The sequence below is a fragment of the Mastigoproctus giganteus genome, chromosome 4 (assembly GCF_048544385.1).
Source record: "Mastigoproctus giganteus isolate SK-2022 chromosome 4, ASM4854438v1, whole genome shotgun sequence".
Classification (NCBI taxonomy): Eukaryota; Metazoa; Arthropoda; class Arachnida; order Uropygi; family Thelyphonidae; genus Mastigoproctus; species Mastigoproctus giganteus.
In genome coordinates this window covers 35,288,946-35,309,610 of record NC_143578.1, presented here as the reverse complement: position 1 = coordinate 35,309,610, position 20,665 = coordinate 35,288,946, and the positions used below count along the sequence as shown (strand labels likewise).

The window sequence follows — 20,665 nt, the reverse complement described above, 5'->3', positions numbered from 1 at the left end:
TAACATCTTGCAACGTATATAAGGCCATTTGGCGCTCTCTATCCCGCACTAGCGAGGTATCTTTTAACCCCTTACCCCGGCAAGGGGAGAGGAACTTGTTCCCCATCCCCCTGCCTCTCCCATTTTCCTTCTGGTGGTCCACGGGCATGCACCATTGCTAGCAGGGACCATCTACTCTATCGGCCCCTTACTTCCTTTTCCTCTCCCCCAGCCTTCAGTCTCCCTACCCTTCTTTCACTTCACACCGTGTCTGCCCACACATCCAAATTTAATTAACACCAAAATTCTTGCCTGACCTATTAGGTCTCAAAGTTTGATATTTCTAGTGCATAACCCCACCTAGAGAAATTTCTAAAGTTATCAGCAGAATAGACCGCATTCATCTTTTACTTCTTAGGTCCTAGCCACTGAAATCTCAGGAAAGTAAGTGGCAGGATCTGCCAGAGTAGATTTGTCTTGATGGTACACCCGGTCGACCTCCCAGTGGCTGTATATGGTAACGTTGGGCCCCACCAGGGGCCCGGCGGTTCATCTGGCTAACAGACCAGATGAACAATGGGGCACAACACACTACATATCACATGATCCATACACTTTTAAAATCTCTGGCTTTGACAGGGTACTGTCACTCAATACATAGAACATACACGGAGATGGGAGAAATCCCAGGAGTCATTGGACCCTCAACATACCTAAAGCTATATCCAGATTTACCATCAGCCATAAGACCGGTTCCACATGGACCTGATCTGCCTGTAAAATCTGCACCAGAAAACTTGGAGTCCACATCTTCTTCCACCGAAGCAGAAGCTAAAGAGGTTAGTGAAGAGGAATGTTATCAACCAGAAAATATTTTAACACCACAGCAATCTACGCAAGTTGAACTGAACAATTTAGTAAGGGACTTAGGTCTTCCAAAGTATGCTGCTGAAATTCTGGGATCCAGACTTCAATCGAAGAACTTACTTGCTCCAGGTAGATCATTTTCCTGGTACAGAAATCGTGAAAGGGAGTTTATACACTATTTTTCACAAGAAGGTCCTTTCGTATATTGCAGTGATATTGCTGGTTTAATAAGGGCCATAGGAGCTCCATCATATGTTCCTAATAAATGGAGACTATTTATACACTCTTATAAGGCTAGTTTAAAAGGTGTTCTCTTATATAAAGGAGATAAGTACACATCTGTGCCAGTTGCTCATTCAGTCTACTTAAAAGAAACATGTGACAATCTAAAGATGCTTCTGGAGAAAATTAAATATCAAGATCATGAATGGCAACTATGTGGAGACTTAAAAAAGTGTTATGTAAATACTTGTTAGTATTTATGTATTTTTTGATATATGAAAATGTAATCCTATCAATTTGTCATTACTAAATACAATAAAGTAATATACTTTCGTAAAAAACAATACTTTTTTTATTTCTTAAATTGTGATGTACCTGGATGTGATACAAAAAAATCTAAGTCATATTTGAAATTACAGCAACATATTTCGGCAGTAGGACCTATTGAAATTCAAACCCCAGTGAACAAACTTAAATTTGTAAACTAGTGTAATTGGACTTTGTTAAACAGGCAGACAGCAATCAGAAACAGATAGCTCCGTTAATTATCGGTGGGATATACTGAAAGGGGTAAGCCCTCGAAAAAGTTCCTTTCAATGTATCTATATATCATTAATTAGCTACATAATCATTATTGTATTACATATTTATATATTATTACTAATTATATGTTTATTTCCAGGGTATGGAACTGTAGATCTACATAGGCTGCTTAGTCTTTATAAGTTATTTTGGCCTTGTGGCCCGCTGTATACTGTTATGTTTATATACATATTCAGCATCTATATTAGCATTAGCATTAGTAGAGGCATTTGATGCAAGAAAGCAAGCTTATGCAGCATCAGCCAAAAAAAAAAATAATAAAATAAAATAATTAAATAAATAAATAAATAACCACTTCCACTTCACCCCTCTGTTCGTTCGAAATACCTGTCCAGCTGAGCCTTAAACTTATTTAGGCTATCAACTTTCACGACAAGGGATGGAAGTCTGTTCCACCAACCAACCACCTGCTGGCTAAAAGCAAATTTCCGCACGTCTATCCTACATCTGTCTTTCCTCAATTTGAATTTATGCCCTCTCAGGTGATTATTCTGAGCAAGAGGGAGAATCCCATCAGCATTGAGCATGCTCAAATCTTTAAGGCTTTATACATCTCTATCAGATCACCTCGCTGGTGCCTAGTCTCCAGACACTGTAATTTGCAAAACTTAAGCCTTTCTTTGTGAGAGCACCCCTTTGTTCCATTCACTACTCTTGTTGCCCTTCTCTGTACTCGTTCCAGCAGCTCTACATCCTTCTTGATATGAGGCCTCCAGGCCTGTATACAGTACTCTAGGTGGGGTCTGACCATTGCCTTATACAAGGGAATAATCACCTCCTTATCCCTGCTAGAAAAATTCCTATATATCATTGACAATACACCATGAGCTACTCTTGCAGCCCGTCTGCACTGCTCAGAGAACTTAATATCTGCCTGCACAACCACCCCCAGGTCCTTTTCATTCTCTACCACTGTCAGTGTAGTATCACAGAGTTGATACGTTGCTCTGGGGTTGCTGTTTCCCATATGTAGTACTTTACATTTGTCAATGTTAAACTTCATTTGCCACCTCTCAGCCCATCTGCTCAACCTTTCCAGATCCTGTTGCAGCAGCATAGTGTCAGTAGTGTCCTTGACAACCCTGCCAACCTTCGTATCATCTGCAAACTTGGACATTAAGCTTGATATACCATCATCAATATCATTTATAAATACAGAAAACAATAATGGACCCAATACTGAACCCTGAGGGACTCCACTAATAACATTAGTCCACGATGAGCAGTGTCCATTGATTACCACTCCCTGTCTTCTCCCCCTTAACTACCCCTTAATACATAGCAGCAATTTGCTTCAATGCCACACTGCTCCAATTTGTGCAGCAGTCTTCCATGTGCAACAGTATCAAAAGCCTTTCTAAGATCCAAGTATATAATATCAAAGTTATTCCCTGCATCCAGTTCTTTTGTGACTGCATCATAGTATCCAATCAAATTGGTCAGGCAAGACTTCCCCTTAACAAAACCATGCTGAGTCCGAGCTATAACTGAAGTCTTGTCTAGATGATCCTGCAGAGCTTCTTTAACTAGTGCCTCCATTAATTTTCCGGGAACAGAAGTTAAAATCACAGGTCTATAATTACTTGTGTCAGCCTTTGACCCTCCTTTGTGAATTGGGGTCACATTTGCACTTCTCCAGTCCATGGGTACCTCCCCTGAGTCCAAGGAAGCTCTCATAATTATGGCTAAGGATTTGCTTACTTCCTTTGCTGCCTCCTTTAATATAACTCGAGAGATCCCATCCACCCCAGGTGCCTTTCTTGTGTTTATCTTCAACAATTTCTCCTCCATTTACTTTCAGAGGTAACAAGATTCTCTAGCTTACTGCCAGAGTTGAATACACCTCTGGCATTCCCCTCGCTGAATAACTCCTCATGTGTGAATGTCGATGCAAAATATTCATTTAGTTTGTTAGCTACCTGAACAGGATCATCAACAGTTGACCCATCGATATCCAGTGGACCAATCTGATTCATCCCCTTCCTTCTAGAGTTTACATAAGTAAAGAACTCTTTGCTGTTTTTCTTTACATCCCTTGCCAAAGATATCTCGTAATCTGCCTTTGCCTGCCTAACCTCCTTTGTAACTTGGTTACAGATCAACTTGTATCTATCATATGCTTCTGTGTCACGTGTTAATTTGTATGTATCCCGTGCATTTTTCTTCTCTGCCATATGTCTCATTAGTTCATCTGACATCCATTTAGGCCTAAACCTCGAACAATATTTCTTAGTTGGTATGTAAAGCCTAGTAGCTTCCAAGATAAGTTCTTTGAATGCTTCTCATTTTGAATTTGCTGTTGGTAACATCATCAGTTGGTCCCACTGTATAGAATTTAAATACTGTCTCATCCATCGTAGTCGCCTTTACGAAAGCAATAACAATTCCCTTTACCCCTAATGGTAGTTACCTCTTTGAGTAAATCCCACTTCAGCACACTGTGATAACTGCCAACTAGTGGTTCATTTATCTGCAGATTCTTAATGCATGAAGAATCACTACTGATAATCAAATCAAGAGTATTACTCCCTCTAGTTGCCTCCTGAACATGCTGATGTAGAAAACAATCATCCAATAAATCAACAAAAGCCTTGCTAGTGTGTGAGTGACCAGCCTCCAAATTCCAGTCAATATCTGGGAAATTAAAATCCCCCATTATAAGACTCTCTGATTTACTGGCCCACTCTATTTCCCTGTACAGTTTCTTATTATACTCATCAGAGTCATTAGGCCTATAGCACATGCCTACTCTCAAATTTGATCTTCCAATGCTTATGTCACACCAAACTGACTCGACACTGCACTGTCCAGCGATGTCCACTGGCTTCACTTCCTTGGATTTTATGTATTTCTTAACTAATAGCATAACCCCTCCCCCCTTCCTATCCTGTCTATCCTTTCTGTAGACACTGTACTCCCCAAATTCCCATTCTGCATTCCTTATATCTGTGTGGCACCACGTCTCTGAAATCCCAACAATATCTGCCTTTGATGTTTTGAGCAATACCTCAAATTCATCAAATTTATTTACTAAACTCCTAGAATTGGTTTACACGCAAATATACATGCACCTGTTCTTTTTCTTAGCTACCCTAACACAACCCATATGTTTACTTGTACCCCAATGATTCCAAGCAGTCTCTGAAATATCCTGCATCTTATTTTCCAGGCTGCTGCTCAGATAGTACATGTTATACTTCATTATAATAATTACACATATATATATATATATATATACAGGTTGCCCTCAATTTACATCGGGGTTAGGTTCCTGTGGGGGGTGGGACAGGTGAAAATGGAACCCTTTATATAACGGAGTCAATCGGAAATCACAGGGTTAGGTTCCAGGCACCAAAACTTTTACCTAACACTTTGCATCGATTGTTTTATTTTATTAGCAGCATTCTTCATAGTTGTAGTAATAGTCGATGTAGGCATATTCATAGCCCTACACACATTAGGGCGGCTTTCACCAGATTCGATCCTCCAAATATCACTAGGATTCAATAAACTTTTTTTAATAGACATGGCATTTCTTTATTCTATTAAATTAAAAACTTTATAACACGACTGGCAAAAACTGCACCCGACTATCACCATTATTATTTAATTTATTAATAGCACAATTAATAAAAATTGCTAGCGTAATAAACTCTAGCATTTCCAACATGTGCAAATAGCGTAAACAACAACCAACTGAATGGTGCACCGCATGGACCTTTACTACCTGCATCCATGAGTGTTAATTTTGAGGGGGGGAATCTTTCTCATCTCTGATACGGATGTACTAATTGCCTCAGATTGTCCTAAATCATGGGAACAGTGGATAGCACAGTATGATGCCGATAAATTTTGTCTGACGATTTTAAACTTTCAATTTATAAAAAATTTGCAAAAATAAATAAATAAAAATAGTGTTGTGGTTAGTGATCTGCGCTATTGCGAATATATATATATATATATATTTCTAATTAAATATAATTCTAATTAAATCCAAATGAACTGAACATTAGACAGCAGAAATAAGTGCAAAATTAAGTGAAAGTAAAAAATAAGGAATGTAGAGCAGCCATCAGTTGCAGCAAATATGCAAAAACCACAGCATGTTGCATGTATTTAACTGTAATTTTATATATAAGCACATAAAATTACAGTTATGTATATATATATATATATATATCTGATAATTAAAATAAATATGATATTTAAAATAAAAACATCAGCCAGTAGTACGGCAATAATACAGAGCGAAACGAAACGCAAAATAATATAAAATAAACAAACAGGGAAGGGAAAGTAGAGATAATAGGACAAAAAAGGTAGTCGATAATCCCCTATATAATTTAGTCAATTAAGTCATTAAACCCAATTAATAAAAAGTGATGTAAATTTAAAATAATGCCAATTATAAATAATTTAGCGGTACCCCCCTCGAAGGTACCAGTTCCAAAAGACGTGAAATATCACCAAGAAAGGGTTAAAGAAACTACCAAAAAACTAAAATATCAAAATGATAGACTGACCATCATGCCCCATATCGACAGAGGACCACGAGGCCATCAAGAGTTGATCAAGAGTGCTGTCTGTTCTATAGATTATTTTTCGCTGCATAAGGACCACCGCCATGCAAATCCCCTGCATTGGTTGATCTATCGGAGAATGGAGGGGTGGTTTGGTTCTTCGATATTTCTGCCTTTGCGATGATTTGTATGGCGATTGAAATGCAGCGATTCCATGACCATTATGGCCTCGTGGTCCTCTGTCGATATGGGGCATGATGGTCAGTCTATCATTTTGATATTTTAGTTTTTTGGTAGTTTCTTTAACCCTTTCTTGGTGATATTTCACGTCTTTTGGAACTGGTACCTTCGAGGGGGGTACCGCTAAATTATTTATAATTGGCATTATTTTAAATTTACATCACTTTTTATTAATTGGGTTTAATGACTTAATTGACTAAATTATATAGGGGATTATCGACTACCTTTTTTGTCCTATTATCTCTACTTTCCCTTCCCTGTTTGTTTATTTTATATTATTTTGCGTTTCGTTTCGCTCTGTATTATTGCCGTACTACTGGCTGATGTTTTTATTTTAAATATCATATTTATTTTAATTATCAGATATAATTAGGCATCATGTGGAGGATGTGCATTTGCTGCCTCTAATGATAGCTACATAGCCATATTTATTTATTTTTATTACTTTTGCCTAACTTTTACCTCACATTATATATATATATATATATATATATATATATATATATACACACACAGGTAGGATCCGTTTTACTGCAGGGTTTCCAGCAAAATAGGGTCGTAAAATAAGACCAAATTATAATGTAATTGAATGAGATAGGTTACAAAATTCCCAAAATTTTCCCAAGTATGTACTAATATTTCTGTTCTTTATAAATAATTAAATATTTCAAACATTTAATGCATATGTTTTATTTATACTTTTGCATAAAACAATTAATAAAATAAAATTTTAACTTACTTTGGCCCTGTGGAGTCACCGCTTCAGTACTATTTATTTCCCTGATATTTTATGTGACAATGGCGTAATGCGGCGACATTAATGGGATGTTCCTGGTTGAGGGTTCCTTTCCCCTTCTTTGTCGAGAACTGTAGTATTGACATCTGTCATGACTTCCTACTTCTTTCTTCCACTATGTTATAGTAGGGCTTCAACATCATGTTGACAACTCTTTGGATGCCATGGCTACATTCCCAATCAGGATCATTATCACAAAGTTCATCAAATGCACTACAAATTTTGGCAAGAGAACTCTGAATATGTTTTGTTTTTAATGTTCTGATTGGCTCCAACTCTTCCACTCTATCTGGTGTGTCAGCCTCGTGGTTAAAGTTGCACAGTCAGTTCCTCCAATTTCTCTCTCGAAAGTGGCTCGCGATGACTCTCCAGCAACTGATCAACATCATCTGGATCAATTTTGCCAATGCAAACATCCTTAGCCATGCGAGGAAACATCTTTAGCCACTTCCAAAACTGGCACAATCCTTACAAAATCAATCACTGCTTCGGGCCACAATTTACGCCAGACAACATTTGTGCAAGGCTGTGAAACTTCCTTCCAAGTAGAATCGATGTTTGTGATGGCATTCAGGATGTTATACAACTTCCAGTAGTCCCTCATAGTTATATCAAACTGCACAGCCTCCCCAATCCCTTTGAGAGTTGTACACAAATAATACACCTTAAAGGTCACAATTACACCCTGGTCCGTCGGTTGCAAAAGTGAAGTTGTGTTGGGAGGCAAATACACAACCTCAACTTCCAAATGGTCACTGTGGATTTCTTGGAGGTTGGCTGGGTGTCCTGAGGCATTGTCCAGCACCAACATGACTTTGAGAGGCAAGCCATTTGCTTCACAAAACTGAGCAACCTCTGAACAAAAGTACGAGGTGTGCCATTTGCTAAAAATTGTCTGAGTCACCTATGCCTTTTTGTAAGAGTACCAAAACACAGGAAGTCGTGTCTTCACCATATCCTTCATTATGTGAGGCGTCTCTGAATGGTACACCAACACTGGTTTGAGTTTAAATATTCCTGATGCATTGCCACCCAGAAGTAATGTCAACCAATCTTTGCAACCTTGAAACCAGGGGAAGACCTCTCCTCACAGGCGATGTACATCCTACTTGGCAATTTTTTCCAATAAAGCCCCGTTTTGTCCACATTAAAAACTAAATCAGGGTGGTAGTTGCCTTCTTCTATTAACTGTTTAAATTCAGAAGGATACCCTTCCGCCACTGCAACATCAGCACTAGCAGCCTCACCAGACACTTCCACATTCCATTTAGAACGGTTTTTAAACCGATGAAACCACCCTTTGCTGGCCATAAATGTTTCAGTGCTACCAGACTCCTCACATATTTCATCAAATAACGACTTCGCCTTTTCCAGAATTACCGCCTGTGTAACAGGAACGTTATTTTGGTTCATATCGTCGACCCACAACACTAACAATGTCTCCATTTCCATTGTCTCACTGCATGAATAAGTTGTTCTGGAGGATGACACACTTGTTATCCCTGTGTGTGTGTGTGTGCACTTTATTTTATCAACGTTGTTCATAATCATTGATACAGTAGAAAGCGCTAAACTTAACGCCTTACACACATCCAACCGACACTTGCCAAACTCCATGCGACAAATCACATCCATTTTCTCCTTAAGTGTTAGTTTTTTACGCTCTTTTTTGGTCCCCCCTGGCAGAGACACTGCCCTACGCTTAGAGCTCGTGATTACACAAAAATTATTATTATTATTATTATTATTAATGAGAAATAGCACTATAATAAGGCTGTGTAACCCGTTAACAATTGAGGGAAAATTCACAACGAAACCAACATGGCACACTGAACATAAACAACTCTAGGCATCGCTATTCTTTCACCCACAATACACCTGAAAAAACAAAATGCCTAGTGTGTGTTTAGACTCATGGGCATTGCTGCAATGTGTTACTGAGTTGCGATTTTTTTGTTATTTTCAATTTTTTCAGATAATATTTTGAAACAGTCGTTAATGTGAAAAGTAATAAAATGGACCATCGTAAAATGGGACATACCTATATATATATATATATATATGTACACTGGTGTTCAAAGAAAGTGCATCACCCCTCAAAATTGTAACTGTCGTCAGAATAATGTAAGTATATGGCAATATTTCTTACAGATTGCATCAGATAAGATTGATGCATAGGTGATGATGTAATATTGCATCAGCTGTTACGTTCAGCTATATAAGCATGCTCTGCAAGAGTTCCAGTCATTCCTTGCTTGTGTTAAGATGCCGAGTTACGTGCAGTTGGTGCCATGCAGAAATAGTGCTATTATTGCTTTATATGAGGAAGGATGTTCGTCCCGTCATATTGCTTATAGAATGTCTTATAATCAGTCGATTACAAGACACTCTATAAGGAACCGGACGCAAACGAGTCTCTACGCGAAAACAGGACTGCGCTTTGAAGAGCTTATTAACTGTAAAGCTTCTTTGTGTGAGCCGAAAAGAGAATGGGAAGAACATACAGGAGTGGAAGCAAGTGCAGTAATGGTCAGAAGACGCCTCTTCAAAAATGGACTTGTAGCCCATTGTCCTAAGAAGAAGCCCCTCCTCACACTAAAAATGAAAAAGGCCCAATTAATTTGGTGTAAAGAGCATGTCAAATGGACCACCGAGCAGTGGAACTCAGTTATTTTCTCGTATGAGAAGAAATTCAACCTGCATGGCTCTGATGGGAGACAAACGATTCGCCATAGACGTGGTGAAAAATACCATCCAGACTGTATGGTGTCTCTAGTAAAATTCCCTACCAGTCAAATGATATGGGAGTACATTTCGTATCACCTGCAGTTTATAAAAGGTTCCGTAAATGCCAATGGATACCTGGCTATATTGAAAGGCAAATTGCTGCCAACCATTAGAGACCATTTCAACCTGCCAAGTAACTGCATCTTTCTCGGGATGACCCTGCTCCTTGTCATTGGGCGAAAAGTGTAAGTAGGTACTACTGCAGTTACTTTAGCTACATTTCTGCATTAGAGGTTCGACAGTAATGGGATTATATTTGTTACAAGTGAAAAAATGGTTGGAAGAACAACGGTCCATTACAACTGTTAGCGGAGCCTCCGTAGCCAGATGGGAAGGAGCAGCAGTGCGTAGCACACGCTTCTTGATTAGACCGGGGTTCGAGCCCGTCACCACCAAATACAGAGGATGCGGAAAGGTCAGGGAATGACCACCGCATATCCCGGAGCAATATGGCCTTAGTTGCTAATGCTCCTAAAAACCAAATAACAACAATAACAACAACAACAACTGTTATCTGGCCAGGAAACAGCCTGAACCTGAATCCTACAGAGAACTGTTGGCATAATGTGGAATCTGCAGTTGCCAGAAAGAAACCAAAGACCCTTTGTGAACTTCATAATTCATGTTTGGAACTATGAACTATCAGCTGATTGTCTTCAGAAATTGATCTTGTCAATTCCTCGATGGTGTGCTGCTGGCACAGAGCCAGAGGCGGTTTAACTAAATATTAGTTTGCACCTGGTGAACTTTTCATTTTGTTTTCCATTTAAAATGATAAACTGAAGCAAATTGAGGGCTTCTGTTTGTTGTTATTTGTTATTTGGTTTTTCAGCAGCACTAGCAACTAAAGCCATATTGCTCCAGGGATATGCAGTGGTCATTCCCTGACCTTTCTGCATCCTCCGTATTAGGTGGTCATGGGCTCGAACCCCAGTCTAATCAAGAAGCTTGTGCTACGCAATGTTGCTCCTGCCCATCTGGCTACAGAGGTGCCCGAGAGCTTCTGATAACATTTCAGCCATAATTGCCATGTTTACCAAAACTGTTGTATAAAGGTTGCAAATGCTCATTTTGGAATTTTTTGAGAGCACTTGTCAAATATTACTTAGCTTTGCCTTAACTATTAATAAATATCTTTTGTTTATATTTCTATTTGTGATGCTAGCCATTAACGTTACAAACCATTGTGAAAAAGGGTTATAAATGTGAAATTCCTAGGCGATGCACTTTCTTTGAACACCAGTGTACATACAAATGTAAGAATATTTATTTAAACATTCCTACTTTTGGTAATAGTTATTTCTTTTATTTCCATATTTCCTTATTACTATCTACAATTGTTATTCTTTATTATTATAATCCTGTTTTTGGTCCATTACATACCATCCTTTAACCCCTTGTAGTTATGCCAGCATCCGTTACTAAAGGGTCGGGCAGTTACGTTCCTGGTATATCCTAAGTACCATTATAAAAAACTATTCTCTTTGCCTTTCACTTTTTACTTTCTAATTTTGAATTTTATACCTCAAGATCTATTAGAGTAATTTGAGGGAAATGAGATACTATTACTATACTTATTCTTACCTCCTTTCTCCTTATGTTAGCATAAACTTTCTTTTACACATGTATAAAATAAATAAAAAACACTGCAACTGAAGTGAAAATTATGGTTGGCTCTCTTTTTCTGTATTATTTGTTTCAAAGCTATCTGTTGGGCTAGCTGTTATCTTGCCTGTTCGCTATTAAATTTAAAGTTTAGCATAGATTGCCTTTATGTTTATAATTTGACCTATTAAACAGGCAGATAACAGTCAGAAACAGATAGCCTTGCTAATTATTGGTGGGATATATTGAATGGCGTTAGCCCTTGAAAAAGTGCCATTCAATGTATACAATTATCAATAATTAGGTAAATGAACAATCTGTGCAAGGTCATTAGTAATTGCAAAAGCCTCAGCATCTCGACCAGCTGGGTTGGTATGACTAGAAAATGGAAGCCAGCTGGAGTTGTGAACATTAAAATCACCAAGGAAAATTACCTCACTGTTAGGAAAGTTGGACTGGAGAAAGTCAAGTTGCAAAGAGAGGAAGTCAAAGAGCTCCAAGTGATTAGTGGGCTTGGGAGAACGGTAGAGACAACAGATGAATTTTACACAATGAGGTAGAGAGATTTTAAGCCAGAGAAGATCAAAGAGAGTAGATTCCAAATTGCCAAGTCTCTGACAGGGAATATCAGAATGGACATATGCACAAGTACCACCTTTGAGGCGAAAGGAATTATACAGCGAATAATTTGGGCATCTGAAATGAGCAGTAGTTGAATCAACCGATAACTGAGATTCTGTCAGAAAAAGTACATGGGGTTTGGCAGACTGCAAGTGGAAATGGACATCGTTAAGATTAGAATTGAGACCACGTATATTTGTGAAATGAATTAGGAAGTGCTTGGGAGGTTTAGATCTTTTGGCAGATAAGCTTGCTCTATTAGTTTGACAATTCATGGTGTATTCAATAGTAAGAAAAAGTGGGTGGGACATGCTGTATGAAGTAATGAAATTTTTGGATATGGCACACATATGGTAAGAATATACCCAGATCCTTGACATAACATGGCCTCGACAATGCTCCCCGCATACACACTACTCAGACTCCTCTCTCCAGTCACTATCTGGCAGAGTTCAGGTAGCAAGATAATACACTAGCTGATCCGGAAGCCTCCTAAAGAGTTACCAATAGGTTCGGTCCGGTGTACTAACTAGCGGCCGGCCTGCGAACACTGTTTTAGATCTGTACCCTCGAAATGTAAGGAATATTGGATCTTGCCAGGATGTTCATCATAACCTCAAAAGTCATCAATCATACTGCATGATGGAAGAGATAGGGAAGGGTTGACTGGAACTTAGCTCTGAAGACTAAACATGGGTTCCACCACTTCAAGCCTCCAATAAGCAAAGTGGTGGTATTGCACCGGTTGATGAGAGTCATCTATCACCTAATACTGTCTGGTAACATAGAGGGGTAGCATTCCTCCATGTGGTGTGGGTGCTACACCTCAACCCCTGCTTATGTTGCTTCACACCTGGGTGGTCACCCACCATGTACTTGTGCATGGAGGTTATACCCAAGATTACTAACAGTCCACCATCATGAAGGTGCAAGCAGAGGATTTGGCTGTCACAGACAGTCCGGACTTTGCCGAAATTAGGTCCACTTGACTTGAGTGTCTCCCAAATATCAGTTCCATCAGCATTTTAGACTCCCAGGTAGCAAGTGCAGCTTGTCTGGCATATCTGAGAGAATGTATGTGACAACCTCAAGGACCAAACTAAATTAGTTTGATGTTAGTATCATTCCGTCGTTGCATGGATTTGTTTAGTGTTTGAAATACAGTAATTCTCTGATTATTATTGGCCTCGTGGTCCTCCGTCAAGATGGGGCATAATGGTCAGTCTATTTTATTTCATTTTATTATTATTTTCAGTTTATTTGGCCACGTAATGTTGTTAGACCATGTTTTCATCTTAGTGAGATTTCACATAATTTGGAAACTGGTGCCTACTAGGGGGCGCCACTAAATTTTTTTTTAGCAACGTTGCTTCAACATTACCCTCTTCTTCTTTATTCCCCCCTTCCCTATTTTTCTGTTATTTTATTAGGTTAAGTTCATTTTCACTCTACTGGTTTGCCCTGCTACTGGTATATATTCTATTTTAGTTTATTATAGGCAACATGTAGCGGATTGTGCTTTTCTGCTGCCACTGTTGTTAGCGTTTCTACTATTTATTTATTTTTTACTATATATTTTTTGTTACTTTTGCTCATTCTATTTAATTTTTGGACTAATTATTGGATTATATATATATATATATATATATATGCGATAATTCAAAATAAAACAAAAAAAATAAATAAATAAATAAAAACATAAGCCAGTAGTATGGCAAAAAATGTAGAGCGAAAAATTAACATAAAAATAACATAAAATAAAATAAACGAAACAGGAAAGGGAAAGTAAAGGTAATAAGACATAAACCATAGCCGATTATCCCCTATATATAATTTAGCACTTTAAATCCAATTAATAAAACCAATGTCAAATTTAAAATAATGTCAATTATAATATGATTTAGTGGTACCCCCCTCGAAGGTTAAATTTAACATTGGTTTTATTAATTGGATTTAAAGTGCTAAATTATATAGGGGATAATCGGCTACGGTTTATGTCTTATTACCTTTACTTTCCCTTTCCTGTTTCGTTTATTTTATTTTACGTTATTTTTATGTTAATTTTTCGCTCTACATTTTTTGCCATACTACTGGCTTATGTTTTTATTTTGTTTTATTTTGAATTATCGCATATAGCTGGGCTTCATGTGGAGGATGTGCATTTTGCTGCTTCTAATGATAGCTTAATATTTATTTATTTTCTTATTTTATGTTAAACTTTAAGCCATTATTTAAATATATATATATATATATATATATATATAGAGAGAGAGAGAGAGAGAGAAAAGAGACTAAAAAAGTACATGCGAGAAGAGTAATAAATGTTATACAGCTGCAATTAAACTGAGTGGTTAAATTTAAAGAATGTAAAACTATGAAGTTTTATATAAAGTTGGTATAAAGTAGTCTTAGTAATTAATTAATAAGGAGATAACTATATTTACTTTTCACTTCTATTAATCACACAAAAAGAAAAAAAAAAAAGTAATTTTAAGAAAAAAACTGAAATGTAATGCACTGTGTATATTACCTAGCTTGTTTATTATTATTTTTTTTTTGGCACTCAAATTTCCTTGTACTGTGCCTATATAGTGTAATATAATATGACTTTATTTCTTAGTTTTTACATTCAAATTCAACAAATGCCTTAAAATCACTGCTATCTGTTTTAACAAGAGGAACAAAAATTTTTTCTTCTACCAATTACTGTGTGATATTTGTGCTATGATTTGCAGCTTATAGAAAGCACAATATGTAAACAAAAACTTCAAGTTTCATGTATGATAGCAAAAATACAATAAGCAATAAATTTAGTCCAGTGGCATTTGTGAAAAAAACCAAATCCCTTTGATCCTTCGATCGAAAGTTCTCATTTTAATACAGAAATCAAGAGGGGGGGGAACTATTATTGAAAGGCATACTGGGAGTTACAGCTGGGAAAAAGAGTGGTTTTGAATGAAAAATGATTTTTAAAAAATGGTAAAAATTACATTTATTTAGATATCAATGGGTCAAGCAATTAAAATTACTGTCTTTTTTCTGAAAAATTATATTTAAAATAATGCATCTTTATCAGAGATAATACAATAATAAAAATGCAAACAAAGTATCTCTTCAAATAGCAACCATTTTGCACAAAGTTTGAATCCAGATAGCCAAGAAAATTATTGGAAAACATTCTTTAGTATGCTTAGCTATGTTTAAAGAATTTTTGTAATATTTTTTGTATATATTCTGCCAAAAAAAAAACCCACAGGTTCTTTATGCTAGATATTTAAAATCAATATATATTATATTTTTATTTATTATTTTTTGATGGAAGTGGACAGATAATTAACACACACCAAACTGAAATAAACAAAGAAACTTTTCTCTTTTCTGTATTCTCATGCTGGTATTTAATTATTAGCTGGCTAGCTTTGAAAGGTAAAGTAAGGGAACCTACGGGGGAAATAAACCAGTAACAATACCAAACATAAGTAGCTCTCGTCTGTAATTAGCTCTCTCAATAAAAAGTAAATAATAAAATCTAGCAAGTATTGAATGTTTTACATCAGATATTTCATCACAGATAGCTAGAATAATAAGAATTCTTTATTCTATCTGGAAAAATATTACAGCAGACTCTCGATTAACTGGGACACTTCAAGACTCTGAATAAAAAAAATCAACCAGAAATCAAAAAAATTCAAGTAATAACTAGAATAGGTATAAACAGATATTTTGCAAGTCGTAAATAAGCGACAAGCGGCATTATAAGTTGTCATTGGGAGATTAATGTACCTATTATCTTGCAATCCCCGCTGTCTTCATACCCGCAGCTCAAAAAAAAAGAGAGAGAGACCAAATGTTTAGTTTGTTTTAATGCGTCACGTCGATTGTTGTGTTCCGTTGTAGCACAAAAGGACAAATTCTGTTTTGTTATTTATGTCAGGGATGTCAGAATTTTTTTTTATAGTAAATTTTTTTTTTTTTTTTTGTTTTTTTTTTTGTTTTGTTTAGAAATCGCAAAAATAATGGGTAAACACAAAAGAGTTGCGCTTTCAGTTAAACAAAACTTGAAATTATTCAAAAGTTTGAAAACGGTGCATCTGTTAAATCTCTACAGAATCATTATAATAAGGATGTATCAAAGTGGCCAAACATAACAAGTATCGTGCGGAATTCAAATTTGTCAATAATAATATAGTAGCAATATGTTATTAGTCATTCCCGAGTTACGTAAAACTCGACGAAGTAAGAAGTCCTGGAATGTATCTGTTACGTATGTCGAGGACTTTTGTATCTTTACATTAACCAGGAAATCGATTATCCGGGATTTATTTTTACCATCTATCCCGGAAAATCGAGAGTCTACTGTATTTGGTATTTCATCTCAAAAATAGTGTGCATACATAGGACAAGATATCCAGGCACAAAAAAAAAAAAAATAATAATAATAATAAATAAATAAATAAAAAATAATAAAAGAAAAAAAGGTTAACTGGCAGGAAAAAGACATCTCATTCAAAAATAGTAATATGCAAGGAGTTCTATTATATAAAGACATGAAAAGGCAGATACAAGAGACTGGTACAATATATGAGGCAAAAAAGAAAAAAAAAATTTTAATTTTGAGAATACTGAAAATTAAGATTAAAAAACTTTAAAGTAACTCTCGTAGCAGTTTATCTCAAAATAAAACAAAATATGAAACTACAAAAATACGGTAGGGTAGAATATTACTGTTAGTTTGCTTACCTCCATTAGATGCTCCTGGCAGTGAACCATCAGAGGCAACTTTAGTAACAGCAGCAGGATTATAAGTCCATGATGTACCACATACCTCAACCTTAAGGTCATTATCATGATATATTTGTTGAACTCTTCCAATTTTTCCTAATGTCTAAATAATAAACAGTTATAAATAAAAACTTATTAATCTAATTAGTTATTTAGCTACTATTTTATTGTCTTTTAGAGAAAACCCTTTAATGAAATAGAGATAGATTGTTTGAAGATAATAAAGCAATCAAAACCTACATTGGTATTATGATTATTTCAAATTAGAAATATATAATGGAATCAAAGATTTCATGATATTTTTATTTTCTTACAACTTCTTCAGTGACAACTGTCTTTGTAATATCAATGTCACAAAAGATCATTTTGGTAACAAGTTCCTGTGACTGAAGAAGTGGTATGAAAATAACACAAAATGTTTAATCCCATTATGTACATACATATTTCCAATTTGGAAATAAACATAATACCAATGTAGGTTTTGAGTGCTTTATTACCTTCAAACAACACAGTTTACCTATGCATCATGCTGCTCAAGAAATACCTAAAGATAGATTACTCAATCATCAGTAACTACGTATGCAGTACTGCTTTGTTATTCTTTAAAGAAAACATATCTTCTTTCATTTGTCTTCTCTATATACCTTGTCAATTTTCACAAATCGTATTTTAAGAATATATATATATATCAATGTAATGTAAAATTAATATGAAAATTAATTACAATATAGGTGAGAATGAAAAAATAAAAGCAAGTAATCTTAATTGCTCCATTAAACTAATGGAGCTCTATCGTGTAATACAAGAAAACAAAACAGGTAATTTCAAACCAGTAAAGTTTTGTTGTGCTGAATTAACTAAGATGTCTGCATATCTGGTGAAGAGGATGGAACACCACAGAAGCAGTATTTATGAGTAGACTATGACTACTCATATGAGCGAGAGTGCACGATCTCATTTATTTGTAGTGCCATCCAGGGGAACCTGTAGCAAATTATGCACTATAAACAAGAAGATTAACTGTGCTGTATGCATGAACAAAAAAAAAGCGGGTAATTTTAATGAATGCTGCCTCTGTGGTATTCCATACTCATCAGAATGTTTGCAGACTAAGTGTCAGACTAAGTGTCTGCAAACATTCTGATGAGTATGGAATACCACAGAGGCAGCATTTATACATTGACTACTCACATGTAAAAGAGAAAAATGCAACTTTTGGAAGAGATGTTTAATTTATTTACATTGTCATCCAGGATAAACTGTATCAAATGCAGCACATCTGAGACATCAATGCATTTCCAGAGAAAAATGTTCTGTTAAATGAAATATAACAAAACATTTTTCTCTGTAAAGGCACTGAATGAAATTTATATAAGAAATTTCTTATAAATTTCAATTTTTAAAAATGAACATAGGACCTGTAAAGTATTACAAAAATATAAAATTTAGCATTTAATAAGTTTCCAGACAGACCAATATTCTAAGAGTGAGCAGAATTAGTGATGAAAATTGCAGATTTCTGATGCTTTTGAAGATTTCAAGAAGGTAAGTAATACTTTTATAAAAATTAATAAATAAAAAAAAGAAGCAGAAAGTAGCAAAATATTTCAATGTTAATCAAAGTAGGCATTGAGATAATTCAATATAATGCTGATAATACAGTGTGTGTGTGTGTGTGTGTGTGTGTGTGTGTGTGTGTGTGTGTGTGTGTGTGTGTGTGTGTGTGTGTGTGTGTGTGTGTGTGTGTGATCATCCTGACTATTATGGCAGTATAATGCACATATCTTCCTTTATAAAGGTCAGTTTGATTCCTATGTGACTTATTCTCATCAGTAATGGCAAGAGCTTCTAAAATCTTTTGATATCATGGTCAAATTAGTTGTTCTGAGGAAGAGATGTAGTGTAACTAACCAACTAGGTGACATTCAAGTCAAGTGGACCCAATTTCGGCGAAGTCCGGACAGCAAAATCATCTGGTTGCACCTTCACGGTGGCGGGACTGTTAGTAATCCTGGGTATAACCTCAATCCACAAGCACACTGTGGGTGACCACCCAGGTGTGAACCAAAGTAAGCAGGGATCAAGGTGTGGCACCCACACCACATGGAGGAATGCCACCCCTCTGTGTTACCAGGCAATACTAGGTGGTAGATGACTAGGTGGTAGGTGCAATACCACCACTTTGCTTATTGGAGGCTTGAAGTGGTGGAACCCATGTTTAGTCTCCAGAGCTAAGTTCCGGTCAACCCTTCCCCATCTCTTCCATCATGCAGTATGACTGATGACTTTTGAAGTTATGATGAACATCATGGCCAGATCCAATCTTCCTTACATTTCAAGGGTACAGCTCTAAAATAATGTTCACAGGCCGGACATTGGTTAATACACTGGACTGAACCTATTGGTAACTCTTTAGGAGGCTTCCGGATCAGCTGGTGTATAATCTTGCTACCTCTACTTTGCCAGACAGTGACTAGAGAGAGTCTGAGTAATGTGTATGCAGGGGCACTGTCAAGGCTATGTTATGTCAAGGATCTGGGTATATACTTACCATGTGTAAGCCATATCCAAAAATTTCATTACTTCATACAGCATGTCCCCACCACACTTTTTCTTACTACCGAAAACACCATGAAATGTCAAACTAATAGAGTAAGCTTATCTGCGAAAAGATCTAAAATTCACAAACACTTCGTAGTTCATTTCACAAATATACATGGTCTCAATTCTAATCTCAACGATGTCCATTTCCATTTGCAGTCTGCCAAACCCCAAGCACTTTTTCTGACAGAATCTCAGTTATCGGTTGATTCAACTACTGCTCATTTCAGTTGCCCAAATTATTCGCCGTATGATTCCTTTTGCCTTAAAGGTGGTACTTATGCATATGTCCATTCCGATATTCCCTGTCAGAGACTTGGTAATTTGGAATCTCCTCTGGCTTAAAACCTCTCTACCTCATTGAGTCAAATTCATCTGTTGTCTCTACCATTGTCCCAACTCCACTAATCACTTGGAGCTCTTTGACTTCCTCTCTCTGCAACTTATCTTTCTCCAGTCCAACTTTCCTAACAGTGAGGTAATTTTCCTTGGTGGTTTTAATGTTCAGAACTCCAGCTGGCTTCCGTTTTCTAGTCACACCCACTCAGCTGGTCGGATGCTGAGGCTTTTGCAATTACTAATGACCTTGCACAGATTTTTCATTTACCTAGAAGAATACCGGACAATCCTAACCATATGGCCAACACACTTGATCTTTTTCTCACAAACAACCCTTCTAAGTACACGGTCGAAGTGAGTGGTCCTTTAGGCACCTCAGATCACAACTTGGTGTTTGTCTCTTCTCCAATGGAGCCATTATCTCATGGCTATTCCCACCCTTGTATTGTTCAGCATTACAAGGATGCAAAATGGGATGACCTGCAAGATTTCTTTTCTTCTTTTCATTGGTCGAATTACTATTTCCAAACTTCTGACAACAATGTTTGCTCAGATCGTGTCAGTGAAATTATTCTTGCTGGAATGGAATCCTTTATTCCACACACTCCACTTTAAAATCTTGTCCTTTATCTAAACCTTGGTTTTCTAATAAATGTGCTAAGGCTGTTCAAGAGAGGAACATTGCATATCCTAATTGGTTTGT

General features: G+C 36.5%; 1 protein-coding gene across 2 annotated transcripts in view; it reads right to left on the bottom strand.

Annotated features, from left to right (window-relative positions):
- The window catches only part of mib1 (E3 ubiquitin-protein ligase mind bomb 1), a 501,099-nt gene that overhangs the window by 409,011 nt on the left and 71,423 nt on the right, over positions 1–20,665 (bottom strand). For both annotated transcript variants that reach the window (XM_090372633.1, XM_090372634.1), the window contains exon 8: positions 16,981–17,125. In XM_090372633.1, the coding sequence (XP_090228759.1) occupies positions 16,981–17,125 (145 nt within the window). The remainder of the gene's footprint in view (positions 1–16,980; positions 17,126–20,665) is intronic.